The 21763-nt window shown below is 42.5% G+C and overlaps 2 protein-coding genes across 8 annotated transcripts in view; one reads left to right on the top strand and one right to left on the bottom strand.

Moving 5' to 3' along the window:
• Positions 1–9624, top strand: part of rint1 (RAD50 interactor 1) — an 82381-nt gene extending 72757 nt beyond the window's left edge. For 3 of the 4 annotated variants that reach the window (XM_072471282.1, XM_072471281.1, XM_072471284.1), the window contains 2 exons: positions 4705–4823; positions 9197–9624. In XM_072471282.1, coding sequence (XP_072327383.1) covers positions 4705–4823; positions 9197–9419 — 342 coding nt within the window. In that variant the 3' untranslated portion in view covers positions 9420–9624. Of the gene's footprint in view, positions 1–4704; positions 4837–9196 lie in introns of all 4 variants that reach the window. The other variant, XM_072471283.1, reaches the window with a different exon arrangement.
• A 6378-nt stretch (positions 9625–16002) lies between these two features.
• The window catches only part of LOC140387934 (plexin-B2-like), a 311161-nt gene continuing 305400 nt past the window's right edge, over positions 16003–21763 (bottom strand). For all 4 annotated transcript variants that reach the window (XM_072471277.1, XM_072471280.1, XM_072471279.1 and 1 more), the window contains 5 exons: positions 21252–21399; positions 20963–21027; positions 19294–19369; positions 17607–17681; positions 16003–16854 (listed from right to left, as the gene is read on the bottom strand). In XM_072471277.1, coding sequence (XP_072327378.1) covers positions 16750–16854; positions 17607–17681; positions 19294–19369; positions 20963–21027; positions 21252–21399 — 469 coding nt within the window. In that variant the 3' untranslated portion in view covers positions 16003–16749. The remainder of the gene's footprint in view (positions 16855–17606; positions 17682–19293; positions 19370–20962; positions 21028–21251; positions 21400–21763) is intronic.

Genomic DNA, 21763 nt, shown 5'->3' with positions numbered 1-21763 from the left:
GAGAGTCTGGGGGCAATGGAGGATACATGTGGGAGCACAAGGAGCATCGGTCTGGTCCCCAATCTGTAATAATCACTGGTTTTCCCCGGGAAGTATGGATGGGGGGGTTCCGGATATAGCGGAGAGCAGGGGTTGAGAGGATGGGGGATATGTTTATAGAGTGGAGCTTTCCGAGTTTGAGGGCGCTGGAGGAGAAGTTTGGGTTGGCGAGGGGAAATGAATTCAGGTATCTGCAGGTACAGGACTTCCTACGTAAACAGGTGTCAACCTACCCGCTCCGACCGCTAAGGGGGATTCAGGACAGGGTAGTTTCCACTGGGTGGGTAGGAGAAGAGAGCGTCTCTGATATTTACAAGGAACTTATGGGGTCAGAGGAGACGCAGACCGAGGAGCTGAAGCGCAAGTGGGAGGAGAAGCTGGGAGGATAGAGGATTGTCTATGGGCGGACGTGTTGAGTAGAGTCAACGCGTCCGCAACATGTGCCAGGTTCAGCCTGATACAATTCAAGGTCATTCATCGGGCTCACATGACAGTGGCCCGGATGAGCAGATTCTTTGGGGTGGAAGAGAGGTGTGCAAAATGTGCGGGAGGACCAGCGAACCATGTCCATATGTTCTGGACATGTCCGAAACTTAGGGTATTTTGGCAGGGGTTTGCGGACGTCATGTCCACGGTGTTAAAAACAAGGGTGGCACTGAGTCCAGAGGTGGCGATTTTTGGGGTGTTGGAAGACGGGAATCCAGGAGGAGAGAGAGGCAGATGTTCTGGCCTTTGCTTCCCTGGTAGCCCGGAGACGGAAACTATTAGCTTGGAGGGACTCTCAGCTCCCGAAGTCGGAGACCTGGCTATCGGACATGGCTAGCTTTCTCTATTTGGAGAAAATCAAGTTTGCCTTCAGAGGGTCACTGTTAGGGTTCACCCGGAGGTGGGAACCGTTTGTCGACTTCTTCACGGAAAATTAATCGTCAGCAGAAGGGGGGGGGGGTTGTTTAGCTTAGAGTAGGGGGTTAATGAAGGTGGGACCTGTAAGGGAGAGAGACGGCTTTTGCACTATGTTTATAGTTTCATGTACATTGTTTATTTCGTTGTTATAATTCAAAAATACCTCAATAAAATGTTTATTAAAAAAAAAAATTCTTGACCCCACCATCCTTGTAAACTACCATCTCGTCTCCAACTCCTCTTTCCTCACCAAATTCCTTGAATGTCACCCTCAACCCATAAGACATAGGAGCAGAATTAGGCCACTCGGCCCATCACTCCGCCATTCATTCGTGGCTGATATTGTGCCATCCCCATTCTCCTGCCTTCTCCCCTTAACCCTTGATCCCCTTATTAATCAAGAACCTATCTATCTCTGTCTTAAAGACACTCAATGATTTGGCCTCCACAGCCTTCTGCGGCAAAGAGTTCCACAGATTCACCACCCTCTGGCTGAAGAAATTCCTCCTCATCTCTGTTTTAAAGGATCGTCCCTTTAATCTGAGATGGTGTCCTCTGGTTCTAGTTTTTCCTACAAGTGGAAACATCCTCTCCACGTCCACTCTATCCAGGCCTCGCAGTATCCTGTAAGTTTCAATAAGATCCCCCCTCACCCTTCTAAACTCCCAACGAGTACAGACCCAGACCGTTCCTCATACAACAAGTTCTTCATTCCAGGGATCGTTCTTGTGAACCTCCTCTGGACCCTTTCCAAGGCCAGCATATCCTTCCTCAGATACAGGACCCAAAACTGCTCACAAAACTCCAAACAGGGTCAAACCAGAGCCTTTGGGCAGCATGGTAGCACAAGTGGCTAGCACTGTGGCTTAACAGCGCCAGGGTCCCAGGTTTGATTTCCCGCTGGGTCACTGTCTGTGCGGAATCTGCAAGTTCTCCCCGTGTCTGCGTGGGTTTCCTCCGGGTGCTCTGGTTTCCTCCCACAGTCCAAAGACGTTCAGGTTCGTTGGACTGGCCATGCTAAATTGCCCTTAGTGTCCAAAAAGGTTAGGAGGCGTTATTGGGTTATGGGGATAGGGTGGAAGCGAGGGCTTAAGTGGTTCGGTGCAGACACGATGGGCTGAAAGGCCTCCTTCTACACTGTTGAGGACCCTGATTCGATCCCAGCCCTGGGTCCCTGTTCATGTGGAGTTTGCACATTCCCCCCGTGTCTGCATGGGTCTCACCCCCGTAACCCAAAATTATGCGGAGGGTAGGTGGATTGGCCATGCCAAATTGTCCCTTAATTTGAAACAAAAATTCTGTGTTGTATGTATGTTTATATGACCCACCATCCATCTCCAACGTCTGTCCACTGTTGTCCTGTTGGGAGCGACTGTTCTCACTAATTTCTGTCCTCACAAATTTCTGGTCTTACCTATCTATCATAATCAGTGTATCACTTATGGTGGCTTCTGTCTTATTCCTGCACCATTACCTCTAATGACTGCCTTAGGGATCTGTTCTTGGCTCCCTCCCATTTCCCATCTACATGCTGGCCCTGGCAACATCATCTGCAAGCACAGTGTCAGTTTGGACAGGTACTCTGATGACACACAGCTCTCCCTCACCACCATCCCCCCCTCTCTATTCTTCCATTGTTGCTAAATTATCAGATTGCTTACCGGCGTCCAGTACTAGATGACCAGAAATTTCCTTCAATAAAATATTGGGAATACTGAAACCATTCATTTTATTTCCTGCTCCAAATTCTGTTCCCTAGTTACTGAATCCATCCCTCTTCCTGACAACAGACTGAGACTAAAGGAGTCTGCTCACAACCTTGGTGTCGTATTTGAATTTAAGATGAGCTCCCAAACTCCCTGTACGCCATCACTAACTTACAAAGGTTCCTTCGACAGCACCTTCTAAACCCGCCACCTCTACCACCTCAAAGACAAAGGACAGCAGATGCATGGTAACACCACTTGCAAGTTCCCCTCTAAGCCACACACCATCCGGACTTGGAACTAGTTCGCCGTTCCTTCACTGTTGCTGGGTCAACATCTTGGAACTCCCTTCCTAACAGCACTGTGGGTGCACCTACAACAAATGGACTGCAGCAGTTCAAGGCAGCTCACCACCACCTTCGCAAGGGCTTTAGGTATGGGAATTAAATGCTGGCTGAGCCAGCAACACCCACACCCCATAAAATAATTTTTAAAACTACGGCCACCTATTTCCACCTCCTTAACCTCACCCGCTGCTGAAATCTTCATTCATGCCTTTTATTCCAACATATCCTTGACTGATGTCTCACTCTAACATGTTTAAATTTAAGGTCTTCCCAATCTCTGCTGCCCATGTTTTAACTTGCCCAAGCTCATTTACTCAGTCACCCAGTGTTCGCTCGCCTCCTTGGTTCCCAGTCAAACAAAGGCTCGATTTTCAAATGTTCATCCTTGTTTTTAATTCCCACCATGGCCTTAGACCATAAGACCATAAGACATAGGTGCGGAAGTAAGGCCATTCGGCCCATCGAGTCCACTCCACCATTCAATCATGGCTGATTTCAACTCCATGTACCCGCTCTCTCTCCATAGCCCTTAATTCCTCGAGAAATCAAGAATTTATCAACTTCTGTCTTAAAGACACTCAACGTCCCGGTCTCCACCGCCCTCTGTTATAATGAATTCCACAGACCCACCACTCTCTGGCTGAAGAAATTTCTCCTCATCTCTGTCTAAAGTGACTCCCTTTTATTCTAAGGCTGTGCCCCCGGGTCCTAGTCTCCCCTGCTAATGGAAACAACTTCCCTACATCCACCCTATCTAAGCCATTCATTATCTTGTAAGTTTGTAAGTTGTATCTTGTAAGTTGTCCCTCACTGTCTAGGTGGGACAACCTCTGGTGGGAAGCAATCAAGGGGAACAGCATGAGGTTTTTCATCCTCAAAGGTCTTCAGAAGGCAAGAGGGAGATTGGGGGGCGGGGGGGAGGAAATGCCCCAACTCCACAATCCTCAGATATTTGCACGCATCTAATCCTGGCCTCCGAGCACTCCACCAATGATGGGCACGCCTTCAACTACCGAGTTCTAATCTCTGCAATACCCTCCCTAAACACCTCTCTTGTCTCTCTACCTCACCTTTCTTGTAGGACAGTCCTTAAAATTTACCTCTGACCCCTTTGATTAGCTGACCTGATCTTTCCTTATGTGGCTTGGTGTCATATTTTGTTTTTCGTTGCTCCTTTGAAGCACCTTGGATGTTTTATTACTTTAAAGGAGCTATATAAATAAAAGCTGTTCTACTGAGCCTTATTGGTACTGCACCAACACATTTGCACTTTGCACACAGGACACATTCTAATGCACATTGCCATATAACTTCTTTATAACTTGATAAAATTGCCAAATGTGCAAATTATGAGTGGTTTTTAATCATATTGAGTGTTTATACCAATTTACATAGGACTCTTAAAGCCATTGGAGAGAAGCTGCTTTCAGTTGATCACTGGGCTGAAAGAACAATTTATCACTTGCTCCCTGTTTATCAATTACGACATAATTTTCCTGTTGACTGAAAACGGTGTACAAACTGTATATGAAGAAATATATTGTCGATTGAATTTACCGCTCTTAATTTTGTGGCATGGACTGAGCTAATGTTTTGTAGTTGAATAATATGTCGTCCCTTTAAGATTTGAATATAAGTGCCTACTAATGCTACAGCTATTATTGGCAGTCAATTTTTTAATTGTTTCGCTTTTACTTTGAATTGCATAGATTATATTGGCAAATCACTTCAACGAAGGTGGATCAGCACAGCTGCAGTTTGACATGACTCGGAATCTTTTTCCCCTGTTTGCCCACTATTGCAAAAGACCAGAAAACTACTTCAAACAGTATGTATACTGAGTGTGTACCGAATATTCCCTGGCAGCTTCAGTTGATAGTACTGTATGTTTAAGAAATGTTATTGCTTAATGCAGAATCTAGCAGAAACAGGTCATCAGTTTGAGTGAGAGGGGAGAGTAGGACTTTGATTAAATGCTAAATTAATGTGGAATTATTAAAATAAAAAAATCACATTCTGCTCTTTTGAGATTATTGAGACATAGCGCTGCAACTTTAAAATTAAATCTGCTGACAAAGCATTTGAAAGCTTGTACATAAGTGCCATTTAAAAGCAAAAGTTTGGGCAAAGGAGGCATGTGCAAGCTGCAGATTAGAGTCATCTACTGCTATCTTCTTCCATATCTTTCCTTAAATACTCATCTAACTCCCTATTAAAGATGGAATCTGATTCAATGACTACTCCGTGTAATGTGTTCTAATTTCCAATAACCGTGTATATTTAAAACAAAATCTCCACCTATTTCCTTTAGCCACTAATCCTAATTTAATGTTCTCTTGTTATTAATTTTATTAATTTATAGACCAATAGAAGTATCTTTCACTAATTGACCCAACAAAATGTTGAACATAGAATCCCTACAGTACAGAAGGAGGCCATTTGGCCCATCGAGCCTGCACCTCTGAAAGAGCACTCTACCTAGGCCCAACCCCCCACCTTATCCCCACAACCCTACCTAGGAGCAGTTTAGCATGGCCAGTCCACCTAACCTGCACATGTTGGACTGTGGGAGGAAACCCACGCAGACACAGGAAGAATTTGCAAACTCCACACAGTCACCCGAGGTCGGAATGGAACCCAAGTCTCTGCCGCTGTGAGGCAGCAGTGCTAACCACTGCCACTGTATCATCCCAGCAATGGTTTCATGGTCATCATTCAGCTTTTAATTACAGCCTTTTCGTGAATTCCGATTCCACCATCTGCCATGGTCCCCAGAGCATTACCTGGGTCTCAGGATTAGTAGTCCAGTGAAAGCACCACTGCACCACCACCACCCCATGACTCTCAGATTATTTCTATAATGTGGTACCCAACGCTGCAAGATATTAAACCTAGAATCCCATTTATCACAATATGATGGCAGCCTGCAGTTTGAGGGAGAAACTGGAATCAGATGTAACAGTGTTACAATTGAGTAAATGTTACTACAAAGACACGAGGGAAGAGCTGGCCAGACTTGATTGGAAGGGGAGCCTAGCAGGGAGGCCAGTGGAACAGCAATGGCAGGAGATTTTTTTGGGGGGGAGTGGGGGATTTATTCAGGAGGAACAGAAATTCATCCCAAGGAGGAGGAGGAAACATGCTAAGGGGAGGACAAGGCAACCGAGGCTGACAAGGGAAGTTCAGCTTCAGCATAAAACAAAAGAAAAAACACACAATCATAGCATTTACAGTGCAGAAGGAGGCCATTTGGCCCATCGAGTCTGCACCGGCCCTTGAAAAGAGCACAAAACTTAAGCCCACACCTCCACCCTATCCCGTAACCCCATCTAACCTTTTTGGACACTGAGAGCAATTTTATTATGGCCAATCCACCTAACCTGCACATCTTTAGACTGTGGGAGGAAGCCCGAGCACCTGGAGGAAACCCACGCAGACACGGGGAGAACGTGCAGACTCTGCACAGTCAGTGACCCAAGCCGGGATTCGAACCTGGGACCCTGGAGCTGTGAAGCAACTGTGCTAACCACTGTGCTACTGTGCTGCCGAAGATTATTGGGAAGCCTTTAAAAGCAAGCAGAGGACACAAGAAAAGCACTAAGGTGGGGAGAAGGTGAAATATGAGTGTAAGCCAGCAATATAAAAGAAGATTGCAAGAGTTGTTTTCAATATATAAAAGATAGAGAGGCAAGAATGGATATTGGACTACTGAAAAATGAGGCTGGTGAAGTAGTAATGGAAAACAAAGAAATGGCAGAGGAATTGAATAGGAACTTTGCATTAGTCTTCACAGTGGAAGACGAGTGGGATACCAGAACTTCAAGAGAATCAGGGGTCAGGTTAGTGTAGTGGCCATCACTAAGGAGAAGGTTTCTGGGGAAGCTGAAAGGTCTGAAGGTGGATAAATCACCTGGTCTGGATGGACTACACCTCAGGGTCCTGAAGGAGATAGCTGAGGAAATTGTGGAGGCATTGGTGGTGATCTTTCAGGAATAACTGAAGTCAGGGAGAGTCCCAGAGAATTGGAAAATGGCTAATGTAACACTCCTGTTTAAGAAGATGGGAGTCCGAAGACGGGAAATTATCAACCGGTTAGCCTGACTTCGGTCAGGTTAACTTGGACTGGCTGACTGGCAGAAGGCGGAGAGTGGTGATAAAGGGATCTTTTTCAGGATGGCAGCCAGTGAATAGTGGTGTTCTGCAGAGGTCAGTGTTGGGCCCAAACTATTCATTCTATACATTAACTATCTGGAAGAAGGAACTAAAAGCAGTATTGCTAAGTTTACAGATGATACAGATATGTAGAGGAACAAGTAGTGTTGAGGAAGTGGTGAGGCTGCAGAAGGGCCTGGACAGGCTAGGAGAGTGGGCAAAGAAGTGGCAGGTGGAATACAATGTGTAAAAGTGAGAGGGGTTATGAACTTTGGTAGAAAGAATATAGGCATAGACTCCATTGTCTAAATGGGGAAAGGCTACGGAAATCTGAAGCACAAAGGGACTTGGGAATCCTAGTTCAGGATTCTCTTAAGGTTAACGTGCAGGTTCAGTTGACAGGAAGGCAAATGCAATGTTAGCATTCATTTCGATAGGCTAGAATACAAGAGCAGGGATGTACTGCTGAGGCTGTATACGGATCTGATCAGCTTCATTTGGAGTATTGTGAGCAGTTTTGGTGCCTCATTTCTAAGAAAGGAAGCTGGCCTTGGAGGGGGTCTAGAGGAGGTTCACAAGAATGATCCCCGGAATGAAGTGCGTGTCATATGAGGAGCTGTTGAGGACTCTAGGTCTGTATTCTATGGAGTTTGGAAGGATGTGGGGGGGGGGGGGGGGGGGGAATGTCATTGGAACTTACAGAATACTGAGACCCTAGATAGAGTGGATGTGGAGAATATATCTCCACTAGTAGGGATAAACTATAACCTAAAGGCACAGCCTCAGACTGAAGGGATGATCCTTTAAAACTGAGATGAGAGGAATTTCTTCAGCCAGAGGGTGGTGAATCTGTGGAACTAATTTCCGCAGAAGGCCGTGGAGGCCAAATCACTGAGTGTCTTTAAGACAGAGTTAGATAGGTTCTTGATTAATTGGGTTATGGGGAGAAGGCAGGTTCTTGATTAATGAGGAGATCGGAGGTTAAGGGGAGAAGGCAGGAGAATGGAGATGAGAAACAGATCAGCCAAGATCGAATGGCGGAGCAGATTCTTATCCAGTGGTCTTATCCATTTTCTGCCCCCCCCCCCCCCCCTCCCCCGACACTTGCAGTCCTGTAAAGATTTATGACACATATCTGCTCGTTCTATCTCTTTGCATTGGTTCTTCGAAGTTCTTCCCAATTTGTTGTGATCAGCAGATGCTGCTGACATTGCTGCACCTTGTCATTTATGCCTATTGAAATTGAGAGCTCCTAAGGCATGCTAATTATATCTTGCCAAACTGAGAACATCCAGTCGCTCCTCCTCTCTGATGCCCTAACATTTTAATATATATATTCACCATTTTTTGTCCCCCACATTATGCGTAAACACTCATGAAGTCCTTCTCTCGTCTTCCTTTGATGAGACAGAATACTCGATCATTCTCTCTGATGTATTGCATTCAGCAATTTCATATCAATATATGTATTTGACTATATTAAAGAAAACTATTTTAAACAAAATAACTAAGTATACCTGTATATATGCTTCAGATTAACATTGCATACAAAAAAATTACTATGCTGTTATTTATTTAATGTAACTGGTTTTATTCTTGCCTGTCAGGTTGCCATCGATCCTCATAATAGGTTTATAATTGACCCATATAATTAACTTTTTTATTGATAACCAATCTTTTTCATACACCATACATTTTTACTCTCTACTTTTGAAAAATTGTTTTTCTTGTCTATATTTTGCCTGCATTTTATTCTCGTTCTTTTTGCATAGCCTCCATATTTTAGCAATACCTTTTCAACTTGACCACTGTTAGTTTAAAAGCTCCACATTATTATTGGCCTATTGTTTCTACAAATTGTCTATACATTCTCATGCATTTTGTAATTATATAAATGTCAGGCATATGGGCTTCGTGTAATCTGGAGTTTTTTTTTTTACTTGACTGAAATAATTGTCAATTATGTAAAAATTCAGTATCAATGAAACATTTATAATAATAGAATGCTGAATGAGATGAAACGTTCTCAGACTTATTTTTTTTCCTTAGAGTGAAAGAAGCTTGTGTCATCCTGAATCTGAATGTGGGATCAGCACTGTTGTTAAGAGAAGTGCTACAGACTGCTTCTGGCAAAATGACTGATGCAGTTGCCTACTCTGAACAACCGACTGCAATCGCAGCTTTGAATGAAATTGGAGTTTATAAACTGGCCCCACAAGATGTTGAGATCCTGTTGAATCTAAGGACAAACTGGCCAAGTACAGGCAAATAAGTGAACCATTGAATAGCTGGAACATCATTGTTGCGTTTAAAAATGAAGCATATAATTGATGTGACTCAACAGTGATGTGTTTAGAAGGATAATGAGAGGAGGAGATGGGCATGACTCAAACTTGTGAATTAAGCAATGACTTGAAATGCCAATCCAGAATGTTCTGCATGAAGTACTATTGAATTAAAAATTATTGTACTAAAAATTGTCTATGCATTTCACACAGCATCTAAGCAACTGTTTTTCTTTGTTCTTTGCCAATGATTGCTTTTCATCCTTAATTGCCTGTGTTGAACTGCTACAGACCATCTGGTGTAGCTAAATCCACAGTGCTGATAGAAGGGAGTTCCAAAATATGGACCAGCAACTGTGAGGGAACCTTCCAAGTCAAGGTGGTTTGTGGCTTGGACGGGCACTTGCAGATGGCGGTTCTCATGCTTCTGCTGTGGGTTTGGAAGGTGTTGTCAAAGGAGGCTTGGTGAGTTAATGTAATAATACATCTTGGTATATGGTACTCTTGATGCCCCTGTACTCCAGTGGTGAAAAGAGTAGATGTTTAAAGTGATGGATGGGGTACAGATCAAGTGAGCTGCTCTGCCATAGATGATGAAGTCTCTTTGAGTTGTTGGAGCTGCACTCACCATGCACATGCAGAGTATTCCATCACACTCCTGACTTGTGGATATTGGAAAGGGTTTGAGGAGTCGGGAGGTGAGGTGGATTGCTTGCAGCCTCTCTGGCCTGCTCTTGTAACTGCAGTATTTATATTGATGGTCCTGTTAAGATTCTGATCAATGCCACCCCCAGGATATGTTAGTGATAGAAATGCCATTGAATGTCAAGGCAAGATGGTAGTTTTCTCTTTTTGAAGATGGTCATTGCTTGGCACATGTGGCATGAAATTTGTCTAGGTCTTGCTGCATATTGGCACAGACTTTTTCAGTACCAGTACTCCTCCTCTGACCATTGTTGGGAAGATGGATGGACCTTGCACGTGGCCCTGAGGAATTCCTGCAGTAATGTCCTGTGAATAAATTGACATCCAACAACCACACACATCGTTTGTGCTAGGTACGACTGCAACCAGGGGTGAGCCCCTCTCCCCAATACCCATTGACTTCAATTTTGCTTCTTAAAGCCACATTTGGACAAATGCTGCCTTGATATTAAAGGCAGTTACTCTCACCTCACCCTCCGGTTTAGACCAAGGCTGTCTAGGTCAGGAGCTGAGTGGCCCTGGCTGAATTCACAGCTATGTGAGGTCAGCAAGCACTGCTTGATTGGAAGAAGTGTGAGGACCTGGTGTCCAGATTGGATTTCCTTTTTGTTGTTACGGCACCCTGGACGAGTGCACGGTCAGTTCCAGCCCCACAGAACCACCATATAAATTAGCCAATAATTTGTGTATTTTCCAGAGATTTTAACCCTTGACTGCTCCAATGAGTTACAGGTACCAGATTTATAAGTAAAACATTAACAAACTTTATTTATAATAAGAGTAAAAGATGAACACATAATGGAATAATGTCCTACTATTCTCAAAACTCTGTCTCACCCTCTACCCAGACACACACACACAGACCCTCCACCCACAGACAGACAAAACAGTTGGGGGCAGGGAAGAGATTAAAAGGGTATGAGAAATGTGAGGATCTTTGCAGCCGAGGGTGAAGTCCTTGTAGGCGGTGATGTCTTCAGAATGCGAGGTGTCGCAAACCATCAGTGAGTTTGCACCTTTTAACAAAAAATAATTATTTTTTTTTCCCAACTAAGGGTCAATTTAACGTGGCCAATCCCCCTAACCTGCACACCTTTGGGTTGTGGGGGTGAAACCCACGCAGACACAGGGAGAATGTGCAACCTCCACACGGACAGTGACCCAGGGCTGGGATCGAACCCGGGTCCTCAGCGCCGTAGGCAGCAGTGCTAACCACTGTGCCACCTTGCCGCCCCCGAGTTTGGATCTTTTAAGGACTACCATCTATTAGAACGCCCAGATTGTAGGTCTTCCTCTGGGGAATAGCTTTCACACAGGAGATTCAGGTCTGCGCAATTCTATCATGTGACACCAGATGGACTCAGTCTCCCTGGGATATTACTGGTTTTTTCTGTCTGAGGGTTAACAGCAGATTTTACATCCGCTCTGCCTTTCAACTGCTTGCCAGGTCTCTGTGCAGAGATTCTGGCTGTATTGTGAAAAGAGTTTCAGACATTTTCCCAGCCATTCAGAGAATTAAACTGAATCTTTCACACACAACAAAAAAGGGACTGGCTTCACCTGTTCCAGAATTTTCTGAAAAACTCCACCAATCCCAAACGAGAATCCGTCCCAAGGCCCAGATTTCAAACAAGCTGATAGGCTGCTTGCCAAGTCCATCAACATGACATCACAGGTTACGCCACAGAGCATACTAAATCCGAGGGGATCTGCTGGATCAGTCCACATAGCAGCTTGCAATAGTGGGGTTTCAGTTCAAAACCAAAAGTCTGTGATTTTAAAACTAGCCTGCAGGACTGGCATTAAACAAGAAACAGACCAGGATTCAGCAAGTTCCTTCCATTGTGCAGTGTCGCAGCTGTACTGTAATGGCTTGACCACAGATGTGCTCTGGAGCACAAGTCTTCTGCAAGCATATTGTCCAGAGCCGGTATACCCTTTGCTGTATCTAGTGTTTGGTTGCAAATGCTTTCGCCTTGTCTTTTGCACCAATATGCTGGACACACCCATCATTTAGGATGGGGATTAAGGTAGAAACTTCTCCTCTTTCACAACTGGATGTAGTAGGTTTTCGGTGATTTTCTGATTAATTGGTTGTGGGATTGGTTAGCTCTATTGCGCACACATCTGCTGTTAGGCATGTATGTAGTGCCTTGTAACTACAGCAGGTTGGCGTGTCTTTTTTGGTGTTAAGAATGCTCTAATTATACACTGGCAAATTGTGTTAGATGCATATTAAGTTAGCCCACACATGTCACAGGATATGTGTCATGTATAGCGTGTGAAATACTAGCATCAAGGTTATGTAAAGGCTAACACGAGAGGATATTGTGATGGACCAGTTTACATTGCAGTTTATCCTAACTTAGATTTTTTAACTCATGAGGATGGTTCGTTAAGCTTGTGCCAATTCCATTGCTGCTTCTGTTCACTTATCCACTTAATGTGTATTAAATCTGTTTTGGCAGATTTTAGCCTCAGCCTGAGTTTAATGAAATATGGGTTTTTGACCTGCAGCTACTGGTATGGCAGTGAAGAAAATTCTCTGACAGGCCACAAATGAACTAGGTTTTGAGAATGTAAAAGGGCTCACCTATAGGAGTTTGATAAGATGCATAAATGTACTGAGGTGAGAAATTGCAGAGTTGGTGGCCATAAGTGCAGCAAAACTTCCCTCTATTATGAATGCACCGGTATGCTCTTGGCATTTAAATTTTAATGGAGTAATTTTAGCCTAACCTGCTTCATGGGAAGATAGGTTCTAAAGAAAATCTAAATGTCAGTTTCCAGGCAGGTATTGTCAAGATCACCACCCTACAGTTAAATTTGATCCCTTTGCAAAAAGAGAGCAGCTTATTATGAAACATATCCTGTACTAGTAATCTGCTGCTATTCGTGTTTTGTCTGTCCTCCTTGAACACCTAAACCCTTGCATGATATTTGTAACTGCACAACCTTAGTCCAATTGTGGCAGAAGGAGCTGCGGGGTGGGGTTGTGCACCATGGTCCAAATGTTCCACACTAGTACCAAGAGACAAAAGATCAAGATGAGAATTAAAGTCCATCAGCTTATACAAAAATAAAGCAACATTAGATTATGCGAGGCAAAAAAAATAAAGCAGTGAACTCCTAAGTCGTCGCCCCAGAGAATCAACAAAGCAGTAAATCCTAATGAAGTCTGTGGAGACCAATTAGGTGCAGAACAAACTATTTCCCCCCTCCGGACAGTCCAACAATGAAATGACTTCAGCAAGCTGCAGTCATTTACCAGCAGCCAAACGGCACAGTAAGAATGAAAGCCATCAACAATTACAGTTGTTATGTATTGTCTGTTAACCAGTTCAGGAAGCTATAAGATGAATAGTTCAGTGTAATTTCATCTTGGGAGCCACCTAGTCAGTTAGTACTGCAATTAAGAGGCAACAATGCAGCTGACAGGTGCTCTGGGACCACACAAATAAGCAGAGTGGAGTTAGATTAACCCAGTAACTTGGAATCAACTGTGTGGATGAATATATTGGGATCAGCTTAATCAGTAATTAAGCAAAATATACCAGCAGCAGCTTCCATATGGAAGTAAAGTGGACAGGATCTCTGCTTAAAGGACTCCAGCTTACTTTAGCCAGCCACAGAAAGGAACATTTATTAAGAATGATGACTGACTGCCTGAAGTTTATGAAATAGTTACTGCATTCCACTCGTCAAAAAGAAAAAGGAGGTTTATGTGCGGTCTAGAAGGATGGGGACAGTCAAAACTGTTGACAAATATAAATATGGTAGGAAGGTACTTAAGGAAATTAGGAGGGGTCATGAAAAGTTCTTGGCAAGTAGGATTAAGCTGAATCCCAAAGCTTTTTATTCATATGTAAAAATCAAGAGGTTGGCCTTGGAAAGGATTGGAACACTTGAGGGCAGTGTGTTGAGCCAGAAATGAGTACTTTGCATCAGTGTTCACCAAAGAAAAGAACTGTGTGGCAGATGATTCTTGGGGAGGATGTGTGGTCAGTCTGGGACATGTTGACATCGAAAAGGAGGAGGTATTGGGTGTTTTAAAAGACATTAAAGTAGATAAGTCTACTTGGCTAGCTGGGATTTACCCCAGAATACGGAGGGAAGCAAAAGAGGAAATTGCTGGGACTGTAACTGACATCTTTGTATCCTCATTGGCTACAGGTGAGATCCCAGAGGACTGGAGAATAGCTAATGTGGTACCGCTGTTTAATAAAGGTAGCAGGGATAATCCAGGAAATTATAGGCCGGTGAGCATCACATCGGTAGTAGCTAAATTATTGGAGAGAATTCTCAGGGACAGGATTTATACCCATTTGGAAACAAATGGACCCATTAGCGATAGACAGCATGGTTTTGTGAAGGGGACGTCGTGCTTCACTAACTTGATCGGGTTTTTTGAGGTGACGACAAAGATGATTGATGAGGGGAGGCCGGTGGATATTGTTTACATGGACTTCAATAAAGCCTTTGACAAGGTGCCTCATGGCAGACTGGTACAAAAGGTGAAGTCACATGGGATTAGAGGTGAGGTGGCACCTCAGTGGAGGCTTTGGAGAGGGTGCAGAGGAGGGTTACCAGGTCTGGAGGGTGTTGCCTATGCGGAGAGGCTGAATAGACTGGGACTGTTTTCATTAGAACGATGGAGGTTGAGAGGTGACCTGATAGAGGTCTACAAGATTATGAGGGGCATGGATAAGTGGATGGGCAGACACGCTGACCCCTCCACCCTGGGAAAGTCACCAGGTGGCATAGGTTAAAGGTCCGTGGGGCAAAGTTTAGAGGAGATGTGCGAGGCAGTTTTTTTTGTTTTTGTTTTGCACAGAGGGTGGTGAGTGACTGGAACGTGTTGCCAGGGGCGATTGTGGAAGCAGATACATTAATGGCGTTCAAAAGGCATCTCGACAAATACATAAATAGGATGGGTATAGAGGGATATGGCACTAGGAAGTGTTGGGAGTTTTGGCCAAGGGTGGTATCATGACCAGTACAGGCTTGGAGGGCCTGGTCCTGGGCTGTATTGTTCTTTGTTTTTAGTGGGAAGAAATGGAGAACTTTTGTCAATGATTTAGGAAGGTATAGTCCTAACTAGGTGCGAGCTTTATGTTCACTTCTTTCAGACTCTCTCGGTGTACCATTATGTGACTACATCATAATGTAGGTGGTAGTGTTTCATCAGTCCCACACAAACCCGTGCTAACCCGAAGATCCTATACTACAATCTTGCAAATGATAATCAAGATCCTTCTCTTCCCATGGATAGTTATCCAACATGATAAATAAACTCCGATGATGTAGTCCTGAATGTTGCATGACTATTTGAAAAAGAGGAAAAATATATACAAAATGCATGTATTATGAATAGCAAAATAATTGTGTAACATTTGCTGCAGTTTTGATGGACAGATGCCTTAAACGACATTTAATACAAATGTAACTGTGGTAGAGGTGTACATGAACTCTGTGGTAACCAAAGGATTATAGACATCAAAACTGCTGGGTGAATTATAGTCACATTTTACGCATCCAGTCTCGTGGTTATGACTGCACGATTCAAGAAAATAAACAATTGGTTTTAATATGTGAAATGACCTGAATTACCAGTACATGATCAGTAATTTATATGTTAAAAATCCAAAATAAGTGCCAGGCGGGCATGTGAATTTGTGCACACCTGATGTCTCTCTCTAATCTAAAATACACAAATTAGGTTCTTAATTTTTGAATTAACTGTGATTCACCCCCAGCTATTTGGTCCAGCCAAAATAAACTGATAGATTTCCAACATTCATATTCAGTCAGCAGCTTGTTTTCCAGATATTAAATATAAAAACCCCTCATCAATTCACAAGAAAATAAATAAAAAGCTGAATTTATTTGCCATACCATCTCCCAAATTATATCAAAAATATCAAAAGACATTTGAGCAGTCACTAGCTCTATTTGTAAAAAAACCCTCTAAAATGTCATTTTAACATAAATTTACAGGCACTCTCTACTTGGTCTGTTTTACATACAATTAAGAAATAACTTTTTCATAAGATTTCCACAATTTCCAACTTAATCTGGAGCCAATTTGAACAAGATAATGAGAAGTATAAAAATCATGCCATTGTAACAATTAGCTAGAAAATGTATCAGAATGCACATAAATGGCAGTACCTGTACTGTTGTTAATGGTTGTAATATGAAATTTCAAAAAGGTTGCTATCAACAATGAAGCGTTAAGATTAGAAAGGCAACATACCATACTGTACAGGACTCAACCCACTATGATAGCAGAGTTTAGCATAAGTGTGGGCCAAATCATAAAAGCATTTTTAGGGCTCAGATAATTTGTATTCTTTAAAATAAAAATGTAGTTCAGTACAAGGCGATCTCGTATCAGCAACTAGGTTGTTTACATTTTTACTTGCCAATTCTCCACAGGTTTTATAGACCAAGTTTATAATACATTATAGAATATTAGTTAATTTACAAAATAATGGACTTCAAGCTTTGAATTAAGAACTGCAAAGGTGATCAGCAGAGTAAAAATAACACTCTTTTCTTTCTAGATAATAAAATTTAACATCTGAGCTTCCATTATGTAAAATGGTCATGTCAAAGGTCCGTTGTTTTATTTTCAAGCGCAGCTGCTATTTGCTGCAGTCGGACAGAGAGCTGCATCTTTTGTGCTGCTGGGTCTTCTTCTAAGGCATTCATTATCTGTAAAGCCAAGGATTGTTGTAACATTAATACCAAAATGAAACTACAGATTGAAATGTCACTTTATAATATATTGGATCACAGATACCCTCACACTGATATGAGTTTATTAGATTCAGTTTTCTCAGATTTAATATATGAAAAGGTACTTGAACATGAAAACTATGAAAACAAATTAACTTGAGCAAAATTCTAATGAGCATCGGTCATCTTTCAATATTCAAAGCATTTATAATACAATTGTTATATTTTGATGCAGTTAAAACAAGTTTATATGTTTGCCAGCAAAAGTAAACTAAAACGTAGGGAACAATTGTTTTTTTTTGTTCGTGCTTGGGATGTGGGCGTCGCTGGTTGGGCCAGCATTTGTTGGCCATCCCTAATTGCCCTTGAACTGAGTGGCTTGCTAGGCCATTTCAGTGGGGGGCAGTTAAGGGTCACATCGCTGTGGGTCTGGAGTCACATGTCGGCCAGACCGGGTAAGGACAGCAGATTCCGTTCCCTGAATGACATTAGTGAACCAGATGGGTTTTTATGACAATCGACAATGGTTTTATTGTCATCATTATACTTTTAATTCCAGATTTTTTTCATTGAATTCAAATTTCACCATCTGCCACTGCGAGATTCAAACCCAGGACCCCAGAGTATTATCCTGGGTCTTTGGATTTCTAGTCTAAAATTACATAAATTAATATAGGTAATGAGTATATACAGTAACCAAAACACAAGCATCAATATTTAAAACTCACCGCATCGTAGTATTTGTTTGTGTATTGGTATAACTGATGCAATGCTATCATAGTATTCAGTTTGTCTGTATGCGCCTGGAAAATAAACAAACAGCATTGCACATCTCTTGAAGCATACAAGCTATTGCACTAACAACATTTTACCTTTATATTTGTTTTTAGATCCACAACTTTAACTGTGATAAAACATGCAAGTGTATAAAAAACTATGGCTACACTTCCCCATTACCTCACGTTCCCATGGGGAATGCTAGGTTTCTTCCATCTCCATATCAGTTTTTCACATGCTAATGATATCCAGCAATACCTTCAAGCAACTGAAACCCTCATCCATGCCTTTGTCACTTCAAAACTCAACATTGTTTCCCCAAACTATCGCACATATCCTGTCGTGTCTTAAATTCCACCGCTCCCATTTTTACTGGATGCAGGTCTAGCCAAGCTTCACATTTAATATCCTTAACTTTGTTGATAAAGCCCTTCATATGTCCTTGTCAATGCTCTTTGTAATCGCATCCAGCATTAAATCCTTTCCTGAAAGTTTTGTTCCTCTCAATCCAACCTTCTGTGCATTCCTCTCTCACTGGGAGAATAGTGATTAGCCAGTGCAATCCTCTTCTTTGGATCCTCCTACCCAAGCCTCACTATCTTTCTCCCTACTTTAAAAAAATTGAATAGACCCATCTCTTCATTCACTTCTCTGCACACATGTCCTGAACACCCTTTTCAATGTCTCTTTTCCTTCCCCTGTGAAGGAGGGACTCATTGTGTTAGACATATTATATAAATGCAAGTTATTTATCTGAAGTCAAAGATCAATTGAAAACACCATCGTCTTGTTTGTCCTGTTGAATGTCTGATTTTAAATTATTTTGAAAAGCTGCATATTTTATAAATTTTAGCTGACATTTCATACATGTTTGATCCAGGATAAAAAATATAAATTATTTGAATAGAGTTTGTTAAGCTGATAGAAAAAAGGATTATTGAAAATCCATGCACACCATGTCAGCAATTCTTAACATCGGTCTGGAGCCTTGTCCGTTGGTGACCATTTTCAGGGTGTCGGACTCACCAGGGCTGCAGACGGGTGAAGGCAGATGCTCTTGCCGATAGCCCAGAGGAGAGTTCTGCTGGAATGGAGAGCCTCCACTCCGCATGTTGCCATGCATTGAAGATCAAGTACTCAGTTCAAGAGTCGGTAGATAGGTTCTGCCCGAGGCGGCTGGCTGTTTACGGGGGGGGGGGGGGGGGGGGGTGGCGGAGGATATAGTTGTGAGGCTAGGGGGGTTATGAGAGATGCTGTTTTTGTGTTTTGTTAACACGATAAATCTACCATGTATGAGCTGTTTTCTGGGCTGTGTTGAAGTTAAGGTTGTGTTTGTTATCTATAAAAAAATGTCTTTAATAAAATATTTATTTAAAAATCCATACAAATCACAGTAGAAAGGACTTTGGGGACGTTTTCTGGGTTTGCACCCAGAGCATTGTCAGAATATTATGCAAGTTTCTGTAAAGGTATGTTATGGCAAATCTCCACCTATGATTTGCTTGCATTCACTTTGATTAGGTGATCCAGTGTATCTGGTTGCTGACTTAAGAAATCTCTGCCAATATTTTCAGTAATTCACAGTTTGGATTACACGTCACCCAATCTCAAGCTAGGTTAAACACCAATAACACTTACCCTTGAGACCTCAGCTAAGTGTGTGTTCATATCTTGATCACTGACTTGCACCATCTGACGAATACCCTTGTAATAGCTGTTAAACAAAAGGGGGGGAAAATGTATCAACCTATACATATAGTGTTCACAGTACAATCCGAATCAGCCTTCTAACTACAACCCTGGACTATCCAGGGCAAGGAGAGAATGGGTCAGTTTGGAACATAGGCCGGAATGGCCAGAATCTTCTGGCCATTCATGCCGACAGTGCATCCCCACCACAGATTTCTCAGTAGCGAGGTGTACATTCAACTGGAAACCCCATTGACAATGGCAGGACCAGAAGATCCCACCGCTGGCCAATGGTGGGCCGCCTCTGCGAAGCATGTGGCAGTGAAAATCCCACCCATGGTCTCAGGGACTAGAGTTCTCTTCCATTTCAATAGCCTTGCACCAGCAGTTTGCTTAATCTCCACATCTCATATCTGCAGGAAAGCCAGCTAAATTACCTGATGCTCAAAGTGCATAGTTCCCATGAAGCCCTCATCACATTGAGGTAATCGGCACAGTTTAAAAAAAAAAAAAAATTTTTTTTTAGAGTACCCAATGATTTTTTTTTCCCAATTAAGGGGCAATTTAGCGTGGCCAATCCACCCAACCAGCGCATCTTTGGGTTGTGGGGGTGAAACCCATGCAGACACGGGGAGAATGTGCAAACTCCACACGGACAGTGACCCAGAGCCAGGATTTGAACCCAGGTCCTCAGCGCTGTAGTCCCAGTGCTAACCACTGCGCCACCGTGCTGCCCTGGTTATCGGCACAGTTAATATATTCACCCATACGTACAGTGTAAAAACAATGGACAGAGAGAGGTTTCAGAAAATGCATGGATTTTTTGTTTAAAAATGGAAAATTAATTATGGTATTATAATAGGAATTAATCTCAAAGCCCATAAGGGCTTTTACATTTTCTCGACCCAAATATGAATGAATTTAGGGGCAAAGCTTTTTTTGAATGTGAAGGACTACAATTGAAACGGAGCTGCATAATAATACTAATAATAATCTTTATTATTGTTACAAATAGGCTTACATTAACACTGCAACAAAGTTACTGTGAAAATCCCCTAGTCGCCACACTCCAGCCCCTGTTCGGGTACACTGAGGGAGAATTCAGAATGTCCAATTCACCTAACCGGAGGAAACCCACACAGACACGGGGAGAACTTTCAGACTCTGCACAGTGACCCAAGCTGGGAATCAAACCTGGGACCCTGGTGCTGTGAAACAACAGTGCTAACCACTGTGCTACCGTATCGCCAATTAATATATATTTATGTCCTGAAATTCTTTGCCGTTGGAAGATTTTTGTGATCGCCCTACATCTTTCATTAGCCTTGCAGCATCCAAAATATTCCACTTGGTTAGGAAGATCTCAACTAACCTAACCGGAAATGTAAACCTTGCAAAGTTACTGAAAACTTTTCCCAAATGGTAAAGTGAATCTAAATCTCAAATTAAACTGAAAACAAGAGTGGGAACTTCAGACAATCCGGTTTCTTGTTGACAATTCAGTAAATAAATGGTAGCTACTAAAGATGACTAATATTGAACCGGAAAGTAAAATTATTTGAAGCTTATACTCAAGTTTCTCAAAGTTTGTCAAATTAATGCTTTTGCCCCCACTTACTCTTCCACCATTTTCTTGTATGTGAAAATTTCTCTTGCGTAAAGTAGCTTGTTGCTTGGAGAGTCCTAAAGATTACAAATATACATCAGAAATGAGCAAATGCAATAAACGTTACCACAATCATAGGCAATTGTTTTCTTAGAAGTAAATTAAGAGACAGTTTCATGTATTGGATAATTATTTTAAAAATCAGGGGAAAATAGCTTCACCACTACTCGGCACCTCTGCTGCAAAGGTTTTCCAATTGTTTAAGATTTTCATTTTTTGCTGTTGAAGTTGAGATACTTACTCTGCTCAACTTGTGCTCAGTCTTCGTACAAGCATCCATGAGGGTCTGTGCAATGACCGATAAGGATGCATCCACTACTTCATTAACTTTCACATCAAATATGAAATGTGGGTTTTTCAGTATGTTTACCCAGAACCTTAATGGCAAACTGTGGACAAAAATGGGGACACCTCTTAATTATTTGAGAAAAATCAATGGGCATTCATATGAGAAAGGCATCTATTCCAAAGTGTTTTATATGCTCATTTCCCCCCCCCCCCCAAATCCAATTCCACCCTGTGCCACACACCAGGAAGGTGTCTGCCTATCCTGCAACGAAAGAGAAAATGATGGAAAACCTCAGCAGGTCTGGCAGCATCTGTAGGGAGAGAAAAGAGCGATGTCTAGGATGGTGCTGAATGGTCCATCCGGTTTTATCCCATTTTGACTTTCAATCTTAAAACACCCAAATGTTACACGTCACCTAGCTGGGTACAAAATACATGGCGGGGAGGACAGCACGATGAGTAACC

Source organism: Scyliorhinus torazame, chromosome 13, assembly GCF_047496885.1.
Source record: "Scyliorhinus torazame isolate Kashiwa2021f chromosome 13, sScyTor2.1, whole genome shotgun sequence".
Taxonomy (NCBI): Eukaryota; Metazoa; Chordata; class Chondrichthyes; order Carcharhiniformes; family Scyliorhinidae; genus Scyliorhinus; species Scyliorhinus torazame.
The sequence above is the reverse complement of the archived record's forward strand: the minus strand, read 5'-3'. Positions and strand labels throughout refer to the sequence as shown.